This window comes from Syngnathus typhle, linkage group LG5 (genome assembly GCF_033458585.1).
Source record: "Syngnathus typhle isolate RoL2023-S1 ecotype Sweden linkage group LG5, RoL_Styp_1.0, whole genome shotgun sequence".
Classification (NCBI taxonomy): domain Eukaryota; kingdom Metazoa; phylum Chordata; class Actinopteri; order Syngnathiformes; family Syngnathidae; genus Syngnathus; species Syngnathus typhle.
In genome coordinates, this window is record NC_083742.1 from 7,012,615 (window position 1) to 7,035,530 (window position 22,916).

Consider the following 22,916-nt stretch of genomic DNA (forward strand, 5'->3'; position numbering starts at 1 on the left):
AGTGAATGTCATCCAATAAGTGTGGTGTCTCTTGACCATGTTCATGAGAAACTATATAAGAAGCATGGAGTATGTGCTTGTAAGAGGATGATAGTAGCAGCCAACAGTTACTTTTCACATCTTGCTGAGTCACTGTCAACCCAGTCACCGCCCCACCTCTTCAGCTGGCGTTTGTGTCACCAGCACACACTGCAAAGAGCCGAGGAACAACCCTGCATACTGTCTGGTTGTTATAACCTTTGCTGTATTCTACAATTCTTCTATTATAAATCTTAACTTAAATATCTGTTCATATTATGGCCACATAATATCAACAGCCTCTCAAATGGATGTATCCAACATCGAAGTAAAAATACTCCAACATGTTGACTGTATGAGTGTGAAGATTATTTAGGGGATATGGAGCAACAATATTTAGATACCTCCCAGTGGATAACATTTGTATAGGATAAAATATACAAATATTAAAAAGTTGGATGGTGGCAGAATTCAGAATCCAAATATGGTATTTTGGGAATGTTTCCCAAAAGTTGTGTACAGTGAATTTATGTCAGAAAACCTTCTTTATATTGCAAAAAAAGTGGCTAGGCTGCAGGCAGTGAGTGGGTGCATACGTGTATGTGCGTGCGTGTGCGTGTGTGTGTGTGCAGGGGTGTGGTCTAAACTCCAGATCAGCTTGGATCAGGACCAAGGCCAGAGACACATCTAGACATCACTTCAATGTCGCATGATGACTGAATATTATTGGCACTGTGACCTTGGGACTACAGGAAAGAATAAAGAATGCATTTGTAAAGCTTCATGTTGTAGGCATTTGTTGCACTTATAATACTGCGAGAAATGTTTGTTGACTTTAATTAGTAATCAAGTAAGAATCAAGTGCTTGTCCGTACACTGCATCTCACCTTAAATAGAAAAACACGCGTGTTTCCAGGGGAGTGTGAGAGCATATCACAAAAGTGTTAGTCTCAATGCAGAGGTGGGCATAGGAAGGGGCGGGGTAAGACTGCGGTACCAAAACGCACCCCCGTGTACAACTGTGATCCCATTCCTGCAAGGACAGCAGAAAAAAAGTCCACTGGCAGTCCGGGAATATCAAGTGTCCTGGTGGAAATAATACAATCCTTTATCGTTTCTTTTTCATGCTTGTATATAATGACATCTTATTAGCAATCTGCCACTCCAGGGCTTCATCACGTTAAAAGTGAATTATATGTTGCTTGTCATGGGTTTTGATTTTTGGGTCGATGTCCTGACATGTCGATACTTGCGTGACTCGACAGCAAAAAGGTGCTGAACGAGTGAATTTTTGTTTCCCTAAAGGGTGGAGGTTCTGTATGGGGTAGAAGGTCCCCTCCCCCTCCACGGCCCCCGCATCGATCCATCCCAGTCCGTTCTGCGTCAGATGATGCGCAGGCGCCCCTTGCTATAAAAGTACCTGCGCAGAACTCTGTCACTGCATGCACACCGCGCTTGAGCTCACGTTGTGTCTGACACTCTCTTGCACTCCACTTTCGCGGCTCACCAGCAAGTGGCTGAATAAGTATGAGTTACTCCAGTGATATGTATAGCAGCAGTTCCTATCGGAAGATTTTCGGCGATGCTCCTCGTGCCGGCCGTGCAGGGATGGGCAGCAGCAGCCCGTCCCGCGTGCACTCCTCGGGGTACCGCAGCCGCATCTACGGCGCCCCCACGGTGATCTCATCCAGCAGCTACCGCAGGACCGCCGCACCCGGTCGCGTCTTCTCCTCCTCCGTGCAGGACTCCATGATGGACTTCAGCCAGTCCACAGCGGTCACTAATGAGCTTAAGATCGTCCGAACGAACGAGAAGGAACAACTGCAGGGGCTCAACGACCGCTTCGTGTCCTTCATTGAGAAGGTGCACAACCTGGAGCAACAGAACAAAGTTCTCGAGGCGGAGGTGACGTTGCTGCGGCAACGCCACAACGAGCCATCGCGCCTCCACGAGCTCTACGAGCAGGAGATCCGCGAGCTCCGCGCGCGCGTCGAGGAGCTGACCCACGAGAAGAGCCAGATGCACCTGGACTGCGTGCAGATGAATGAGGCTCTCGAGCGCCTGCGGGAGAAGCTCGAGGAAGAGACCCGGCTGCGGGAGGAGGCGGAGAACACCTTGAAGGGCTACCGCAAGGACGTGGACGACGCCACCTTGGCGCGCCTGGAGCTCGAGAAGAAAGTGGAGTCACTCCTGGATGAGATCGCCTTCCTCAGGAAAGTTCATGAGGAGGAGCTGCAAGACATGCAGTCATCCCTGCAGGCCACGCAGGTACGCGTCGCCTTACGTATACATACGTGCACCACCACTTTTTATTAGCTGCCTTTGCAAACTTTACGAGCTCGATTTTGCTTGTATCATAACGGCACTGCATCATATTACCTTAGGCTACATTATAGCAACATGCTGGGATGTAAATAAAACTACCCACGTATTCCTTATTGATTTGACGCAATTTGACTGCATTCGGTCTTATTGAAGTCATGCCAAATTGCTACTTCAGAACCACGCGTGGTCCCACCCTTTTGCAGCAAGCTGTTAGGACCGGTGACAACTTTCAAACAGACACTCACAGTATCCGATACAAGATATTTTTTGTTTCTTTTGCAAAGTCCATATGATGAATCATATAGAGGTGAATGAAATATTATTGGGCAATACCGACGCACATTTTAAACCGCGATTGTGCAGTATTTACCAGTGAGCATCATTTGAGAGGAGGGGAGGGGAGTTAGAAAGGGGAGGGGAGTTGAAAAATGCGCAGAAATAGCGCATCATCTAAAGGGTGTGGTCACCCCAAACCGCAGTAGGTAGGACAAGCCACCTGCCTTGCACTGCACTTTCTGAATAAAAGGCTAAATTAAAAGCAGCATAGTAACAAACAAAAAACAAAGTTTTACAGCAACAATATTTATTTACATTTCCACTCCAATACTGTATGCAATGACATTTTTGAACAAACAAGGACTATTTAAAACTGGTAGTGTTACAGTGGAATCAAGATATAGTGAGATGGTTGCCAGGTAGATTTCTCCACGGTATTGCTACTTCCCTTCAAGCAATTTTTCTGCCATGTAAGCTATTGACGGGACAGCAGAAGGTTGAGTAAGCACCCCATCAGTTGGCCGCGCTCCAACTCAGCTCAGCACATTGCTCAAATGTACAGTTTGCATTTAGACGCATCCTGATTATCTTGAGAAACCAATGACACCACCCAAATTACAACGATAAAATCGGCACTTAAAACCCTCGATCCCTCTTTTGTCCAGGTGTCAGTGGAGATGGACATGAGCAAACCGGACCTGGCGGCAGCCCTGAAGGACATCAGGGCCCAATATGAGAACCTGTCATGCAGGAACCAGGCCCAGGCAGAGGAATGGTATCGTTCCAAGTTTGCGACGGTGACCGAGGCCGCAGCTCGCAACCAGGATGCCATCAAGCACTCCAAGGAGGAGCTGACCGAGTATCGCAGGCAGGTGCAAGCCCGCAGCCTGGAGATTGAGGCCCTCAGGGGCCACAATGAGGCCCTGGAGCGGCAGATTGCTGAGATGGAGGATCGCCATAACAATGAAATTGGTGACATGCAGGTATGTGGAATAAGGACAAAATTGAAAGCTCGGATTGCAATTAAATTGTACCGAAATACTAAAACTGTACAGGCCAGCTGAATACAAGTCTCAGCCCCTGTCTGGATGACTGCAACTTAATTGAGATGTGAATCCATTTGTTTACAGGACACCATCCAGCAGCTGGAGGCTGCACTGCGCAGCACCAAAGGAGAAATGTCCCGTCACCTGCGGGAATATCAGGATCTGCTCAATGTCAAAATGGCACTTGACATTGAAATAGCTGCTTACAGGTTTGCAACATTCCAAACAAGTCACTTGTTGTGCAACAATCAATTCAGTTTGAAACAATGCAAAGACATAGTTGACCAATCTACACTGTTGAAGAACACAACTTGTACACTTGGGGAAGTTGGAACAACTCTAAAATACAAATAGTTGACATTTATGTCAACGATGCTAACGAGCACAAGAAAACCAGCACATCAAAACAATTAGCTGATTTTTTTTTTTTTTACAAGTTAGGGGATATTACAAGGGACAATTAACTCTGTAAACTATTTTTTAAACTTCAAGTGTAGTGTATGTATTTTGTGTAGCGCTTGGTAAATTAAAAAAACAATTTTTAATTTTTTTTGGCATGCAACAGTAATTTTAAGAGGACATTTATGACTCACACTTATGGCAACAATGTATTGAAATCTTTAAGTTGGGATTCAATCAAAGAGGAAAGCCAACTTTCACAGCAGGCCATGTGAAAATATGCATATTTATGATCAGAAGAGATGTTGAGTTATGTTTTTTTTTTTACATGAATCTTGCAACATGACAATTTCACAGTAATTCAATTTTTTGAGATAGTGGCAAAGGTGCTGATATTAATCCATTGCACTGGTACTCGGGCGTGTAGGAAACTGCTGGAAGGCGAGGAGTGCCGCCTCAGCTCCGTCGGTGGTGCCATGGTGCAGTCCGGCTACCCCGGCTTCTCCTATATGTCTTCCTCCCGCACCTACTCCCTGGGAAGCTACAGGAAGTCCAAGCCAGAGGAAGAGGAAGAGGAGGGAGAAGAAGAGGACAAGGAGGATGAAGACGAGGAGAACGAGGAAGAGGGAGAGGATGAAGATGAGGGAGATGACCAGGAGTCAGGTGATGCTGAGGAGGAGAAGCCAAAAGAGAAGGACGAGAAAGAGAAGAAGAAGGAAAGCCCCGCTGAGAAGACCAGCAAGCATTAAACTCCTTGTGTACTTTTTCCATCATCAACATCATTTGTCATTGTTCCTGCTTATAAGATATAGTGACCACACTTACACACACAACAGCCACACGCGCACACACATGTAGGGGTTTGATACTTGTCAACGATGATTTTCTCTATGAAAGCAACAAATGTGCCAATCATGATCAAGAAGAATAATCAGACCCTGAAAATAACAAACTGCACATACTAGCAAGGCTTCAAGACAAAATGCACAAAGTATGACACAAACAGCCAGTCCGACTTTTCCGGTGCTATTCAATTTTGTCAGATAAAAGTTGGCTGACATTCCTTTTGGAAATCATAACAGCACCAGCTCACTGCGTAACATCAGCTTGTCATCCGAGGCTGTAAAGCAGAATGAATTGCTTCTGTTTGAGTCCAACCTTGTGTGTGCCACAGTGTGTGAATAATCTTCTTCCCTGTCATCGGTGTCCCGTCCCCATCACATTCTATCCCAAGAAAAAAGAAGTCAGCATTCCCCATTAACCATTTTTATTTTTGCACTGCAATGTCAAAACACAGCAATAATCGCAACACATGAAGTATACGTAGATGCAAGTGTTGGCGCAATGTTTTTATTTGCTCGAATGAAGAAACTGATAATGCTGAGCTCTTTCTGTGTGTGCATATTACCAGACGAAACTGGCCAAAAGTGCATATGATTTATCAGGATGTTATTTTGATTCATTTATTTGCTTCCTTCACTTTTTTTTCCTTGTCAAACCAACATGGCCGTATTTTTGTTGAACGTGGTAGGCAGCTGACAGTGACACTGACAGCCCTCCACCCAGACTGTAAGTGGCAGATGGCTCATGGTTCTATGGTAGCACAAGGGCTATTTTCACCTCAGCTCCATATTGTTATACTACTTTCTGTTTTACTCCTAAGTGTTTGTAACGGCACCGTCCATCATGTCCTACACCTTCACCCTACGTTCTCCTTGACAAATGAATGAAATTATAGGCACAAATGCATGGCCTGACTCTCAGAGCTTAAATCCTGTACTCGTGGTTGGAAATCATGATTTGCTTGTTGTGTGTTCAATTCAACTTGCCTTAACCAAACATTGAAACGCTAAAATACGACACCTCCTACCCGCGTCATACCAAACGCTGGGATGGATAGCAGAGGAGTATAGATACTTCCCCAATTGACCTGTTAGGACATAACAGTGACTGTACATGCTGCTAGCTTATGCAGTTTTATTTCTCTCAAAGCCAAATAAAGTCATTTATTATCCAAACATGTATTGTGACAGTTTGTCTTCTGTTATATATATATAACAACAGTTCCCATTCTCCAAGACTGCTTTTTAACTCAGTTGTTAATCCACGCCTTGCTGGACACACAGTGGTGATTGCTAAGCGATCGCCTCCAAGAGGAGGGCGGCCCTGCCTGCCTGCGTCACCCTGAGGCAGCAATCCATGCATCTTTGTTTATGGGGCCAAGCAGAATGATGGCTACTGGGTGTTAGCGTCAAGCGGCACCCCATCTCAGTGTCTGCCTGCCTGTTTTCTCTCTGAACTGAGAAATGAGCCTGCCTCAGATGGATTGCAGTTGCAGCTGCCACCAACAACACCATTGGTGTGTGTGTGTGCGTGTGTGCACGTGTGTGTGTGTGTGTGTGTGCGTGTGTAGCGAATAAGCAGGAACAACCGGTGTGTGTAAATATTGTTAAGTGAGGGAAAGGGTGGAAAGTCATTAGAAAGTGCTTAGAATTATTAATAAGAAGACACTCCAGTTTCAGTAGCATAGTAGGAAATTGAAAAGGCAATGTCTTGATTTACCAGATTTACGTGATGCAAGGAATTGCCCGTGTTTAATTAAATTATTGTAAATAAAATAAAATGTAGCTAATCTTACCTCACTGGTGCTTGTGTCTGCCATTTGGGCAAGCCAAAGCTAGCAACTTGAGACTAACCTTGATTCATGGCCATTTTATCCAGTCAAGCGTATTTTCACATCTTTTTGTTTTTTTGCATCATCAAAACAGTTGAGATTTTCCACATTTACAACCAAAGTCACTTAAGGCCATTTTATTGAAAGTCTCTAAAAGATGATCTGAGCGATTATCCTGTGGTGTCGATTGTGTGTAGAGTGATTTTATCATTTCTTAAGTAAGTACATATATACAGTAAATAACCGTCAGAGCTGAACCGGTTCAATATTTCTGATTGCTAATCCTGACGTGTGTGGTCAACACCAAGTTCAGCAAAACCATGGACACTGTGATTGTGAAATTCAAGCTCAGCTCGCCAATGATGCTCAGTTAATTTAGTGTCTTCTAGTTTTACTTTTTTGTATTTTCTGTAATTCAGTTTTACTGTGGAAATTAATTAAGCAATTAATTATAATTGATTAATTGCTTAATTGACTAATTGAGTAATTATTTCCACAGTTAATTATTTAAGGACTTGATATAGATATAATATATAAGATATATAAGATATATAAGATATATAAGATATATAAGATATATAAGATATATAAGATATATAAGATATATAAGATATATAAGATATATAAGATATATAAGATATATAAGATATATAAGATATATAATTTATATAATTTATATCTACCTATATATACACATATATATAATTAATATAATACTATAAACAATATGATCACTTTAAATTGTAACAGACCGTGTGGTTTGCTAGCCTTTCCTCACTTTTTCCAAATTTAAAGAGTGCGTTTATCATTTTCAGGTAGTATTTCCAAGACATTCAAAAGTCGGCAAAGATTTTATGTTCAATGCTTCCCAATCTCTGCTATCGGTGCACCATGTTTATATGGCAGAATTAATGCGTGTAAATTAAAAAAGACACAAGTCCAGGTTACACTTTTTGCATAGGCATCCACTTTTAGTTGTCATTACGTTTTATTGTATTAGTTTTAATGACGTAATTTGGTATTTTTCGAAGTTGTCATGAATGCAGACCATTAGAGTTTCATCTATTTTGAGACAGCGCTAAATCTTCCAAGTTCCTATTTCAGAATGATGAATGTTCCACCTTCCTTGCTTGACACATCAGGAGGTGAGGATATAGACATGGACAGTGTCAGGGAGCAGATTTATTGCAAATTCAGGGTCCGATTAATGCCATGACGTAGGCATGTCGTGCGTTGCTTGCTGAGGCATCGCCCTTGATCTGGTGCTACTGTTGGTGTGCTACAGTCAGCAGATTTGTTGTGGGGATGCATTTGCAATTGTCCTCTTTGATATCTTGAGATTCTTTCGGATTAAACAGTACTGTACAGTAAACGGTACTGGATTAAACAGTACATAACAGACTGTACAATTTAATAACATGCCTCCTTTTATTTTTACTGATTACATGTTCATATAGTAAATGACTGAAACTTCTACCAAAGACAAATGTCACAAGTGACCTTGTGGTCTGTGCTGATTTATAAATGGGTGCCTGTCTTTAGAACATTCTACAGGAAATCTTTACAGCATTTTTCTAAAAACAAACAAAATCAAACAAAAACAAACTTAAAGTTATCGTTTTGTTAATAGTAGCTTATTATTCTATTTAAGTGTCATCTCCCATCTCTGCCCCAACACCCCTTCATCCTTCTGTGTGTCTCCCTCGCTCTCGCCTTCTACCTCTACTGCTATATATAGATTTCTGCATTGCAGATATCCCATGGCCCTGAAGAATTAGAGGAGCTTATAAAGAGCCCCCGTCAAAAATGTACTGTTTTTGTAACCCATTGTGCAAAGGTAGGATATCACTCGTCCGGGGTGCACAGAAGACTGAGTATGACTCTGCAGTTTGTATGCTGCTCACTGCCCACTACGTCACACTGCAGTGAGGATGAGGTTCCACACACCCACTGCAGTTGTAATCAAAGTGTGTGTGTGCGTGTGTCTGTGTGTGTGTGTACTTTGGCGACTGAATAGCTTTGATTGGATGGGGGAAAGTTTTTACTTTTAACATTAATAATATGTATTTATATATATTATTATGTATATAATATGTATTAATATATATGATGTACAATTTTTTCCCCCTTTTTAAGTCATAATTCACAACTGAAATTATTCATGTTAGTAATGTTTGTAGTCGCCCACGCCCTGGATAGCTATCATCACACAGACTACAAACCAAGTTAACACCCTGCTTTGGGATGTCAGATAATATCGAACCGTCGGATCTACGGTGTCCCCCTTCCCATTTCTGTCTTAACGAGCAATTAAGTATTTATGACTGCTGACACATATCTGGAAACACCACAACACAAACGCTTGCGGCACTCAATGGACTGTTACTGCCACTTGGTGGTTGAGGTCAAAACTACATTAGGACACATTGTTTTAATCATTCAAACCACTACCTACCAACCTACCTACCTACCAACCTACCTACCTACCAACCTACCTACCTACCTACCAACCTACCTACCTACCTACCAACCTACCTACCTACCAACCTACCTACCTACCTACCTACCTACCTACCTACCTACCTACCTACCTACCTACCTACCTACCTACCTACCTACCTACCTACCTACCTACCTACCTACCTACCTACCTACCTACCTACCTACCTACCTACCTACCTACATGCCGCAAAACATCTTACCCTGTAAAATTGATTATAAATAAGTTGCAACCATGGGCAACATAATGTATACACTACTACAGTAGTGCATTATGTCTTCTGTGCGATCACTCACAGGCGCTATTATCAAGTTAGCGACATCGTGGCATATGTACGGTTTTCTGTGTTTCACATTCACACTTGTGAAACAAACCGTTTTTAATCGATTTAGCATTCATGTTTTTTAATAAGGGAAGAGATTCAAACCAACTGCATAACTGTGAGACAGATTAGCCAACCCTACCAAAGTGTCCAGCAAGAATTATTTTACTTTTAAAATTAAATATTTCATATTTCATCTACGGATCGTCTGAAACATTTCCCAAAAGGTCTTGGCCCACAATAACAGAATCAGACATTTATTTTGAAAAGCGGAATTGATATTCCATTTCCCCTCCCACTTAACTCGGCGGGGTTTTAATGTAAACTAAAACCGTGTAGAATTTTAATCAGAGAAGAGCCAAGTGTCACCGAACCACAGGACCTTCGCTGTTATCGTTCGTCCGTGGTTTGCAAAGATGACAGAACTAAGGCAGCGTGGAGCCAAAGACACCGAGGCGACGTTACAACATCAACCGTCCGAGGACAAGGTAACGTTAGCTTGGAAAAGCTCCTGCCATTTCAATGTGATGCTAACGCGACTTAGCCATCCAGCTAATTCATTAAGGATTGCTCACGTTTCTACAGAAATATGTGTGTAAATCAATGATCCCTTAAAATGTGACGAGGGTGTTTTTCTGAAATTAATATTTATCTCCAGGCACTGTTGCTTTTTTTAGAAGAAGGGGGGGGGGGGGGCTGATCTTGAGCATATTTATTATTCTGTTTTCGTCATCCAACAACAGACTGCAAATTCCTAAGCCAAAACATTACACATTAACAACAAAGTGATCAGAGAAACTATGCATGGTCTACTGCATGTTAGATGTTCGCCCGTCATGCATAAAGGTGGTGGTGATGTTTTTCTTGGGTGTATTTTAAATTTTGCGTCCACTGGAACGTTAAATGAATTATTACGAGACGCTCGAGGAGGGCGCTGATAGGTTTGCCTTCCAATCGTAGATTGACTGCTGCGACAGAACGTTGTAATTCAGCTCGTGTTCTTGTACACAGGAAGGAAATGGGTTTTGCTGTTGCTGTTGTTGATGCTGGAGGGGGCGTGGTGCAGCGATGGAGCTCAGCGACTATAGCCTGTCAAATGTTTATGTGAATACTCAGCCAAGAGTCACGGGTGTCTTGGAGCATATCCAAGCAGTCAAATTCTGATAAAAGCATACTATGAAATATGTTTTTTTGGAAAACGTAGATTGCATAGACTAATATCGCAATATCAATATATTGTGCAGCCCTACTGACATCTTTGTTTGCCATCTCACCTTGGTGACATCTTGATGTGGAAAGTTTGCACTAATGTGCTAACGTCTGCCAAAAATCTGTGACTCATGCTCCGACAGATTAACTACGAATATGTGGGATGATCCTGATATTTCAATAAACACTGGTGTGAAGCGGACCCACTTGTATTTTCTGTGGAGTATGTTTAACCAGGTGTTATTCCTAATGTTGAAACAATGCTGCTAGATTTTAAGGGAATTTAGAGAAGCTAAATACAGAATAGTATGAGTACTATGACTCTGTCCTAGTAATTATTGAGTATTACATTTTCAAGTGGATAAACTGTTTTGATTCATTGTATCTGAATCATTGTAAATCTCATTGCGAAGGTAGCTGTGATAGATTTAGTTGGGGTTAAATGTCATACTGACTCTGGAGAATCTTGGTCAGTCATGAATTGTAATTTTTGATTGATTTGAAGTATGTGGTCAACATATTTTCATTTCAAATAAGATGATATCACATTTTTAATAGCGGATACATTCTCAACTTAAAACTGAATCACAAGCCTAATTTCCAATTGTTTCATTTATGAAGGGCCTACGGTATGTTGGTTTTGCATCTAAGAGATTGCATCAGTAAATAATGTTTTTTTTTTATCTTGGGTAGTAAATTTGACATTTTTTAAACAGGAGTTCCTTGTGGTCTAATCATGGAGCAGGACTACTGGGGGATGTTTATGTGAGACGGGAGGCTATTTTTAACTCAAGCATCCTGAAAAGAATATTGTCTCCATGGAAACAACCAGCTGTGCAGTGGTTGCTTATATGTGTGTGTGTGTGTGTGTGTGTGTGTGTGTGTGTGTGTAATTCTCCATATTGAGAGAATTTATCATTATTAATTTCATTCAAATTCTATCAATGTGATGTAAATGGGTGTTGGGTTTTCCGACATTAGTTCTCTTGCCTTCTGTGTTGCTAGTTATGCAGCATACTGTCATTCGACCATCTGCTCCGTCGGTACGACTTCAAGCCTAATTTGGTCACCGCAGCAGAGGGGTTAGTCAGAGTGTGAACTCTGTGTCACACATGATTGTTCAACTGGAGAGCGAGCATGATCAGTGAGTTTAGAAGGCCTTCCTGAGCAGCTTGCTCAAACGTAGTATGTAGTTCTAGTTTCTTTTCCAAACTAAATAGTCACAAAAGTGGATACACATCAATAATATACTTTCTACCATTTCATAGAAGATTATTTATTTGTTCTGTGTCACTATAAGTTGCTGGCATAGATAGATTTATTTGTGATAACTAAATTAGGCGAGCTTCACACTGCAGGGTTTGATGCACAATTATTATTTTTGTTGTTGTTGCTAAATGTGATCTTTTTATGTACTTTTTCACATTGCAAATATAAAAGCGACTTCTTATGTGAATGCAACGTGTCGGTGACGTGACATGCATGTGCAGAAAACACGGCGTTGCGTGACGTGCCTCCCCGTCCCAAAAGACATCATGTGACACAGTGTTAACGGGAGTGTAGGTGATTATTTTATCATCTCATAGAGGAGGAGGTAGAAATAATTTCGCTTTTGCTAATTTTGCTTTATTTGACTTTTTTTTTTTATATATATATAATTTTAGTACTGCGTAGCAGTAATATTGGGGCAATGCTGCTACCCCGCATTTGTCAGTCAACTCACAACTTAGTGAAACAATAATTCAAATTTGGAGGTTCAGCAGGCTATGTCACCGTTTAATTGCTTTTTTGCATGTTTGCATTTTAGGCTTCAGACAATGAGCTGAGGTCAGAAAAAGATGGTGGAACAGACAGCGACACCAAAATGGACTCAGGGGACATGGGGGTTCCTGAGGTACCAGTGCCACCTGATGACACACCAGAAGTGTTGAATAAAGCCTTGTCCGGACTGTCCTCAAGGTGAATCTTTTTGTTTGTATCTACCGTGTGGGCCATTTATACGGATACATCTTAATAAAATGGGAATGGTTGGTAATATTAACAACAGTAATAACAAATAACAATAAAAAAACAAACGTTGGGTCCAAAATGGCTGACTTCAAAATAACCGCCATGGTCACCACCCATCTTGAAAAGCCCCCCCCCCATCCAAGCAGAGCCTATAGGAGAAGGCTCAAATCTCTTCCATCGTTACTTCAGGGAGCAAAATAGTATTAACGTTTTTATCTCCTGTAGATGGAAAAACTGGTGGGTTCGAGGGATCCTTACACTCGCCATGATTTCCTTCTTCTTCTTCATCATCTACCTAGGCCCCATGGTGCTAATGATGATTGTGAGTATGGCCAGCAGCAAGTGGCATGGCAATAACACCATGGGAGCTCCTGTATCATGTGTTTCTTTGGCTACTGTGGTCTTTGTTGTTTTAATAACCATTTCTGCATCACGTTTTTTTCGTACATCAAACAGCAATATAATTGCAACACTTTTTGCACCCAATTTTGGTGAGCTGGACTCAAAGATCTTAAACTTTGTCTACATACACAAAAGGAAATTACCCTCAATTTTTGTTAGAAAATCCGTCTAAATCTGTGTGAGTGAGCATTTCGTCTTCGTCCAGATAATCCATCCCATCCTCACCAAAAATGGGAGTATAAATAAGCACTACGGTTTTATATATTTTTTTCCAGTTACATGCTTATGATTGGACAAGTTTACAGATGACTGGCTGGATTTACGCAATTGGTTTAGTTCCCATTAATTCCATTTGAAATGGCTATATCCAGTTTTAGACTTTAAACAATTTTTAATGCTTCATTAACGTAGGTTTGCTTGCTCCTCCTCCCTTGTAATGGCATGTTTTCTTGCATAGGTCCTGTGTGTTCAGATCAAATGCTTCCAGGAAATCATCACCATTGGTTACAGCGTTTATCACTCGTATCATCTGCCGTGGTTCAGGACACTGAGTTGGTGAGGACCTACACGTATCCAATGAAACATTTCATATCATGAAAATGAAATATATTTTCTTATCATGTTGTTTCATATTTTGTTTATTTTATTGCAGATTTGCTGAGGTTTGTTGTCCGAACAGTCCAAACCTCTTAGAGTAGGGATAGATTTGAAATGATTCTAGACTGTACTATAATACGTCCGATTTGTAGTCTGTGATGTTCATCCTTTGAGTCATAGGAGATATTAGTCCTTGTCATTTTGTGAGCAATGCAAATTACTTACATTAGCATAGAAAAATAATTCATACCCCTTGACCCTTTTATGAGCTTAGAAACTTGAATGTGATTTCTTGAGATTTCATGTAGCCAAGACAAAATAGTGTAGAGTCAAAATGATCGACCATTTTCTAAATTGCTATTCGTATGGTGGAAAATGTGCACCGCTCATGAACCTCAACACAGAATTCCCAGCATCGTGGAAGCTGTTCAGAGTTGATGAATGAAATGAAATGATAAATTGAGGTGAACAATTTTGAAAGAAAAAATGTTACAAAAGACTGGCAAAGAGTTTTATTTAATCTTAAAGAGATTAACTAATTGACTGGTTTAGAGTTTAGGGTTTTTGCAGAGGAATTAACCAACAGCAAATTGGTGAAGGTTTTCCAATGACATCTTTCCCCCCCTGAATCCCAACGTTCTTACTTCTGCAGGCATGACAATTTGTTGTGTCTTTTCCCGGACAAAGTCATTGCATGTTGCTGTCATGAAAGTGTGGGAGATTAGTGTGACAACACTCTTCCCGACAGGTACTTCCTGCTCTGCGTTAATTACTTCTTCTATGGTGAGACCGTCACAGATTACTTCTTCACACTTGTGCAAAGGGAAGAGCCACTTCGCATCCTCAGCAAATATCACCGCTTTATATCTTTTGCCCTCTACCTCACAGGTACAACACTTGACACACACACATATCATTTACAGTACCTACTCAAGATATTTGACTAATCCTTTTTGTTGCCGTGCTGGTGATCCACATACCGTGATGATTTAGGTCCGCCCGGTTTTGTATTTAGTTATCGCCAACAGACAAGTATAGTTTTGGACTCTAATTTGCTGTTCTTTTTTTTCTTATAGTTTTGTAAAGTATAGTGTGAAGAAGGTACCACATAGACCATAGATTCCAATTTTAAAGCATGCCCAAAAGTGTTGGATAAATTGTAAAGTCTTGGGTTTGTTTTCACTTCAGATATAAACACTTTGAGGCTAAGAAAGAAACAGAACCATAGAAGCAAGGCGATTTTTAATAAGAGCTGATAACAGACAAGTGATTAGTAGTTCCGATTTATGACTGATTACAAGGTCACAGTCTCCTCTGTCGTGCAGACTATCAAGTGAAAGTAGCTACTTTGAGACACTCTGCTGCATAGCAACATTATTTTTTAGCCAAGGTCAGACTAGAATTCATCCAATTGTCGAGACAACCGTGATTCTAGCTCTAATTGACAACTATGTTCTCACTTCAGGTTTCTGCATGTTTGTGCTGAGTTTGGTAAAGAAGCACTACCGCCTTCAGTTCTACATGGTAAGTAGCATCCGGACTCTTTTTAGCCTGCATCTACCCTTGAGGGCCGCTGAGTTATTAATGAGAAGCAATCAATTTCTCTAGCTGCGGCCTAGAAATTATTGGCCGGTTGTCATCTCGGCTGAAAACAAAACTGCCTATCCTCAGCAACACTGTTAAGCTGTTTCCATCATTTCTTGAGATAGTTGATGTGGAACGTCAACCGCCGTCTCTCTAGCTCTTGCACTTTGGTGAAACAATCCAGCTCAGTAGCCTAGTGGTAGAGTGTCCGCCCTGAGACTGGAAGGTTGTGGGTTCAAACCCCGGCCGGGTCATACCAAAGACTATAAAAATGGGACCCATTGCCTCCCTGCTTGGCACTCAGCATTAAGGGTTGGAATTGGGGGGTTAGATCACCAACTGATTCCCGAGCGCGGCACCGCTGCTGCTCACTGCTCCCCTCTCCCCCAGGGGATGGATTAAAATCACACGGGGATGGGTTAAATGCAGAGGACAAATTTCACCACACCCAGGTGTGTGTGTGACGATCATTGGGACTTTAATCTTAATCTTTAATCAACAACACTTCCAGCTGTCCATTCTTGATTTTACATGAAACTATTTTTCTTTATCTTGCTGAAATCGTCGTGTATGTCCAATAACATGGCTGTCATACGTTTTCTGATGTATGACAGCTGTTCTGAATGATTCTATCAAATATTTAAACTACCGTAATTTTCGGACTATAAGTCGCGGTTTTTTTTCATAGTTTGGGGGCGACTTATACTCAGGAGCGACTTATATACATATATATGTTTTTTTTTCACTTTTTTGGTAATTTTATGGCTGGTGCGACTTATACTCCGGTGCGACTTATAGTCAGAAAATTACGGTAGTATTGGATTCCCTGCGGCCGTCAGCCTGCATTCATCCAACGTTCACTCTACTGTTTGATTTCTTTATCCCCGCCCCTCGACTCCCCCCCTCATCCAGTCTTAAATCACACGCTGTTACCGTCGTGACCTCGGAGAGAGTCCGAAAATAGAGACATCCTGTTCGAAATAACTGCAGCCTTGCAACAATACTCGATTATTTTGCACATCACTCAACACACTCTGAGAATTGTTTGTTTAGAGCAGGGGTGTCAAACTCATTTTTCTCGACGGCCACATTGTAGTCATAGCTTCTTTCAGAGAGCCATTATGACTGTCAACCCAAATAAATGAATGAGCACCTCATATTACATACAGTAAAAGCTACAAAACAAACTGACAAATAACTCGTTTTGAATTCATACAAGTCAAAACTGGTCAAATATAAAAAAAAAAAAAAGAAGATATTATTAAAAGTGAAAACAATTTGCAATTCTAGTAATGACACACGAATTTGATGCACAATTTGTCTTCGCGGCCCACATAAAATGATGTGGTGGGCCGCATTTGGCCCCCGGGCCTTGAGTTTGACACCAGTGGTTTAGAGAGTTGAAAATATAGCAGGATAATTTTATTTGAGAACCCTTAATGCATACATTACTAAAAAAATCAACTCTGGGTTGGAGGCAGTTCATCACATTAAACTATATTGTGCAGTATTTTTCTTATAATTTGGACATATTGTAGAACCAATATAAATCTAATATATAATGTCTTGAAAAATGAGTGTTGTGCACATTTTGTCAAACACAGATACTATACTATACTATACTATACTATACTATACTATACTATACTATACTATACTATACTATACTATACTATACTATACTATACTATACTATACTATACTATACTATACTATACTATACTATACTATACTGATTGTCACAAATCTCTTCATCTTCCGTTTCCCTTAGTTTGGGTGGACTCACGTGACTTTGCTGATTGTAGTGACGCAGTCTCACCTCATCATTCACAACTTGTTTGAAGGGATGATCTGGTATGTAAGCACTAGCAGACTGCCTGTACTATACAAGTTTTGGGAAACTAGCTGAAAATGTAACACTGGAAGATGTTTGTTTTGAATGTGCATCAATCAGAATTACAATAACATGTAGACATGGGGAACAAAACTGTTTGCATGATTTAAACCAAAATTTATTTTCCTGCATTTTTTTTTTTGTCAATAGGTTTATTGTTCCAATATCCTGTGTGATCTGTAATGATATTATGGCCTACATGTTTGGGTTCTTCTTTGGCCGCACCCCTCTCATTAAGGTTGGTCCATTTAGCACATTATAAATCCCTTCTTTTCTATACCAATTTTACATGTGAGCTTTTCTACATGTCCCATACAGCTGTCACCAAAGAAGACGTGGGAGGGATTCATTGGTGGATTCTTCGCTACCATTTTGTTTGGCATCATGGTGACTTTTTTTAGACTGGAAATAACCGTCTAATTCTTGTGTGTGTGTGTGTGTCTGTGCAAAGTCAAACAAATTGCATCTATTATTCTCAGGAATTCCTATCGAGAAAGTATTAATTTTCCAGAAAGCAGGCCCACAATGACTGATCCAAATTAGCACCACACATGAAATAGTTTTAATGGGTCGGAGAATGGCTGCTTTTTCAAATCATCCAAAGTGAAAACACAGTTTCACATTGTAACAAAGTAACCTGGAACTTTGATTTCCTTTGCAGCTCTCCTATGTGATGGCTGGCTACCGCTACTTTGTATGTCCAGTTGAGTTCAACAACGATTCCAACAGTTTCCAAGTAGACTGCGAGCCGCCGGAGCTTTTCCAGCTTCAGGACTACACCCTTCCGAGCATCCTGGAGTCTGTCACTGGATGGGTGAGTCCACAACAAATCACATGGGTAATTGAACAGAGTCAAAAGTTTCAAGCAGCATACCCTCTAACTTGGATGGGCAAGTTTTGATACAAAAGCACCGCAGCACTTTGACGACTTGATTTTATGTGCCCTGACTTCCAAATTTCTCTTAATTATGACCTGTCAGTTTGATTGCTTTGCATTGTGATCATCAGGTACGCGCACACTCAAGTCAGGTGGAAAAAACAGAGTGATTAAAAGGCAACGTAATGCCGTCACTTGTAGGCAAGTAGAGACTATGTACTTTCAGCCAATTATCGAATAGGGCAAGCGGTGAAACACGCAGATCCAACATTTGAAGCTGCTGTAAGTCCACATCCCACGCCCAAATGCTTACACTCATACTAACCCACCTAAGACCTGGTACACACACACACACACACACAAAGAGTGGACTGCTTTTATCCTGATTTTGCTTCTTCCCAACCAAGAATGACAAATGCCAGACTACCTTTGGATTATACTTTGGTCTGAGATGTGTTAAGAGTGAATTTGTCCCAAGAATAGTGTTCAAAATGTGTCAGCCAACAAACTTAAATGTGTTCAATGTGCTGGGAGAGCTCATTACTCTTTATTCTAATGTGAATGGATTGTAGCCAATTAAAGAAGCCTATTTTTTCTTCGCATTTTATTGTTCTAATTTAAAAAAAATAATAATAATTAAGAACGTAACAAAAATGTTGGTGCATTTTCAGATGCTGGAAATGGGCTACAAGCATATCAGTTTGTCCCCAATGAAGAAAGATGATTTGATGTAGGAGTACATTGTGTTAGTCACAAAACGGATAGTCTTTGGGGTTGTCGCCTCGCTGACTGTTTCCATCTAATCTTGTCCCACTTGTGTCTGCAGACCACAGTTCGTCTCTATCCATTCCAGATTCACAGCATCGCTCTGTCCACTTTTGCCTCCATTGTCGGACCCTTTGGTGGCTTCTTTGCCAGCGGCTTTAAGAGGGCCTTTAAGATAAAGGTACGGGACTACGTTTGCATGGCCTGGGCCTGGCTCTCAATATATTCATCAAATATTCTGCTGACATTTTAGTTGCACATGCAACTTGTGGACACTATTGTGCCAAAGCAGAGTGCAATATTAAATGCCTTTTTTTCCAGGATTTTGCCAACACTATTCCAGGACACGGTGGCATAATGGACCGATTCGACTGCCAGTACCTCATGGCCACATTTGTCAATGTCTACATTGCTAGTTTTATCAGGTAAATATAATAAACTATTTGTCCGGAACTGAGGTGGTGAAAAATATGATGATTGCACGTGTCAATCACAAAGTGTTTGTTTTTCATTGGAATGATCCTACTTTGTCTCAGGGGCCCCAACCCTACCAAGGTGATTCAGCAGCTTCTGGCCCTTCGTGCCGACCAGCAGCTCTTCATCTTCAGTTCTCTGAAGGCTCACCTAACAGAGAAGGGCTTACTTTCCGCGGTGGAGGAGGCGGCCGCCTAGAGTGTTGGTTTGCGGCAAAGGGAGGCATCCGGAGGCGGTCCTGCTGTGGGAGACTCACAGTGCTTTTCTGTGAGCATAAAAAAAGGAAAATCAAAAAAGAGAAAAAGTCGCCTTGGGGGTCATTCCATTTCATTTGGGTATGAGTTACGTGCGCTTCCATGCTGTACGCGAATCACAGCACATGAGTATTTCTAGGTTCAAGTACTGACCACCTTTCCATTTAAGCCTTTCAGTCTGTCTGTTCTACTTTTGCACCTATACACGATACTCTCTATTTACCCTAATTTTGTGTGGGTATTTTACTGTTTATTTTTTTAATGCACTGCTTTCAAATGTGCAACTCACTGTATTGTTACCCTTCCTGATGAGTTGTTTTGGAGTGATATAGTTATTTATAGTTTTTTTTAATATAGCAGTCCTGTTGAACTACACTGAAAAGAAAAATGGTGTGTTGAATTTACACAATTTTATTTTGGTGGTTGCACAAAATAAAATCATCCAGATATATTTCCTTCTCCTTCCACTCAGTCCCTTTGAACGTGTAAACACCTGAGAAATCTCAGTTAATAATAGATTATTATTTTACTTTTCTTGCTCACAAATTTTAATATTTCATATAAAATATATTTAGGTTGAAAAGGTTATGTGTTTAAAAACTATATCGGAATCCACATATTTTTATTTTGTGCAACCACTTGACCACATAAAATTGTGTAAATTAGAGGAAAACTTTTTGTGGAGTACAAACCCCAATTCCAATGAAGTCTACTTGTTCAAAATGTAAATAAAAACAAAATACAATGATTTGCAAATAAATTTCACCCTATTTTGAGCATGAGCCCATCTTTGGGTGTTGTTAGACAACCATGCTGGTTTTGAATGTGGTGCCACCTGAGCGGCTGAAGTTCACAATGTTGCTTTTCGGCCTTGCTGCTTACGTACGGAGATTTGTCAGAACTGTTGGCCTATTTGCTCACACAGTTTTGAGCATCTGACCCTTTTGGTATTGTAAAAAAAATATATACATATTATTCATATAGTTTATTATTAAACATCAAATATGTTGCTTTTGAAGTATATACAATTGAATATAACATTTAAAAAATGATTTGCAAATCATTGTATTCGTTTTATCCCCCAACTTCATCGGAAACTATATTAACCGGATGAACGCAACCATCTTGTTTTTTGGTTTTTTTTGTTACACATTCAAGGTTTGTTGTGCTGGTTATTTTATCTGTGAAGTCAACATGATGTTACACTTACTGCCACATGTAATACTGATGATTCCTCACAATGACACAAAAGGAACATTCTCTGTGTCTTTTCATCACTGCCATTGGCTGCTTTTGCCTGTTACGAGCAATTTGCTGCGAACTCCAGCGCAGATATCGAGAACTTGACACTAGTGAAGGTTTTCATCAACTTTTAATCGGTGCGATACACAAGGAGTCAAGGTTCATGACCATTCAATAAAAGCTGAACGGTGAAAGAATTATGTTGAACGTTAAAACTGAGTATTATTTTACAGTTTTAAACATTCCCCCACAGTTTTATATGTTGGGGTTCTTACTGCCACTCTAATTATGTTTGCGGAAAAATAGAATAATTTTATACTTGCTATCTTTCTGAGATTTGACCATTGATAAAGCATTGTGCCGAATAACTCAAAAAATACAATCTAATTGGACACAGTTAAAGTCACAAACCTAGTATGGTACTCAGTTTAGGTCATTTGATTCATCCAGCAAAAAGTTATATAAAGTAATTGTGTTTATAATACTTTATTGATCTTTAGAGAGGTTCTGTACATAAGTGTGGGTTAAGGTCCACAAGTGGATTTCACATTATATCAGACCATCTCATATATTAATGTAGATGGTAGTGAGTTGTGTTCAGGCTTTAATGACATTCCATGTCAAAGTAATGAATCAGTGGTGGTGCAGCAATTGACAGGCAATGTTCAACATGATCATGTTCATCGATGAAGCTGAAGATGAACCTTTCCAGTTCTTATCACACTCAATTATGTTTGTCTATTTATTCTCGACATGCTGTGTTTAAGAACACTTGCTGAGGTAGACTTATGCTGAATCGGTTTATTCACTTTGTACCAGATAGAAATGTAGCAGGAACATGCAGGTCACTTTTTAGTCCCGTTTTCCTTATGCCACTCAATGACCATCTCATTGTGCAGTCAATCTTTTCAGCACATGACCCAGACAAAAATAATAATCAGTCACATCCTTAATGTGATGTTCTCCAAACATGTTTGTATTTCAAAGACATGCTTTAAATTCAGGCTCAAGTATTTTATTTCTCTTGTGATACATTGAAACTAGGCAGGATAAATATTTTTTAGTTCTTGAAATGTAAGTCAGTAATGAGACATGTCATTCATAATTTCCATTGGACAACCACCTATCTGTAAATGTAAGTTAATCCATAAAGTATTTATTTGCGCAAATCAGCTCACCTCAAAATTATATTATCCCTATAAGATTTTAAAGCTATTTTTGGTGTGCTTTAGTATTTTGTAAGGGAATATTTCAAGCTGTTCTTTACTTAAGGAATGGATATTGCGATAGCAGAGAAGCTGGCTTTCTTGCGATGAGCTGTTTGTTGACTTGGCTCTTCTGTGCTCTTGTTGTTGCAATGCAGTTAGAAACTACATAAATACTACTGATGTGTCCTTTCATCGGTACTTTAAGATTATAGTTACTATTTATTATTAGTAGTCCTGTACAACATTTGTGTCTCTGTAATGTTTTTTTTTCTCAAGCTCTGTCTTTGTTAGAGGCGGCCACTAGAGGGAGAAAGGACTTAAGTGCCGAAGTTTAGAAGAACCATTTGACTAAACAATGACAATTAAATAGTTATACAGACTTATAAAGACTTTAATATAACTAGATCCCATTAGGATAAATTATTCGTGTGGCATCAAAAAGCCATTGTGGACCATAATAATCATTCTGCCAAACAGGACCTTTTCAAGAATGTATTAAAAGAGGTGCAACATTTTTTAACCTCAGTTTGTTCACTCGCCTTTGAGGAAATTCTATTTTGTGGTTCTCCTATAAATCAGTTATCAGAGTTATATTACTCTTAGATGGTGGGGTGCTTTGTGTTGTATATTTGTCTATAGAAAGAAATGTACTCTTTATGCTAAAATGTACTTTCCCTTGTCGGAAAATAAAGAGAAACAAAAACTATTGGCCATCCGGTTTTTCTTCTTTTGTGTACTCACTTCCCTGCCGGATTATACAGCATTGTATCTGATGATAATTGATATTGCAATGTTGAATTGCATCTTATTGATGAGTCACTCGTGTTCTGATTCTGATAC

The 22,916-nt window shown here is 40.2% G+C and overlaps 1 protein-coding gene across 2 annotated transcripts; it reads left to right on the top strand.

Moving 5' to 3' along the window:
• The first annotated feature begins 1,530 nt into the window (after nucleotides 1–1,530).
• neff1 (neuronal intermediate filament family member 1) lies at nucleotides 1,531–22,782 on the top strand. 2 transcript variants are annotated; one of them, XM_061277861.1, is made up of 16 exons: nucleotides 1,531–2,286; nucleotides 3,285–3,602; nucleotides 3,750–3,874; nucleotides 4,492–4,746; nucleotides 12,597–12,728; nucleotides 13,005–13,101; nucleotides 13,639–13,736; nucleotides 14,527–14,666; nucleotides 15,244–15,302; nucleotides 17,134–17,216; nucleotides 17,407–17,494; nucleotides 17,575–17,643; nucleotides 17,918–18,070; nucleotides 18,960–19,079; nucleotides 19,220–19,323; nucleotides 19,435–22,782. In XM_061277861.1, the coding sequence occupies exons 1-16, from the start codon at nucleotides 1,546–1,548 to the stop codon at nucleotides 19,568–19,570; spliced, it is 2,718 nt and encodes a 905-aa protein (XP_061133845.1). In that variant the 5' UTR covers nucleotides 1,531–1,545; the 3' UTR covers nucleotides 19,571–22,782. The 2 variants fall into 2 exon arrangements, with proteins under 2 accessions (XP_061133845.1, XP_061133844.1); XM_061277860.1 differs by lacking the exons at nucleotides 1,531–2,286; nucleotides 3,285–3,602; nucleotides 3,750–3,874; nucleotides 4,492–4,746 and adding an exon at nucleotides 9,843–10,048 and having other exon boundaries at nucleotides 12,577–12,728.
• Nucleotides 22,783–22,916: the final 134 nt, after the last annotated feature.

What these genes read in the sequence shown, in the direction of transcription:
- neff1 (XM_061277861.1), top strand. Translation starts at nt 1,546, where the DNA reads ATGAGTTACTCCAGTGATATGTATAGCAGCAGTTCCTATCGGAAGATT. An exon ending in TGGTTCAGGACACTGAGTTG is followed by an intron (nt 13,737 to 14,526) that starts GTGAGGACCTAC and finishes TCTTCCCGACAG; the next exon opens with GTACTTCCTGCTCTGCGTTA. An exon ending in TTTTGCCCTCTACCTCACAG is followed by an intron (nt 14,667 to 15,243) that starts GTACAACACTTG and finishes TTCTCACTTCAG; the next exon opens with GTTTCTGCATGTTTGTGCTG.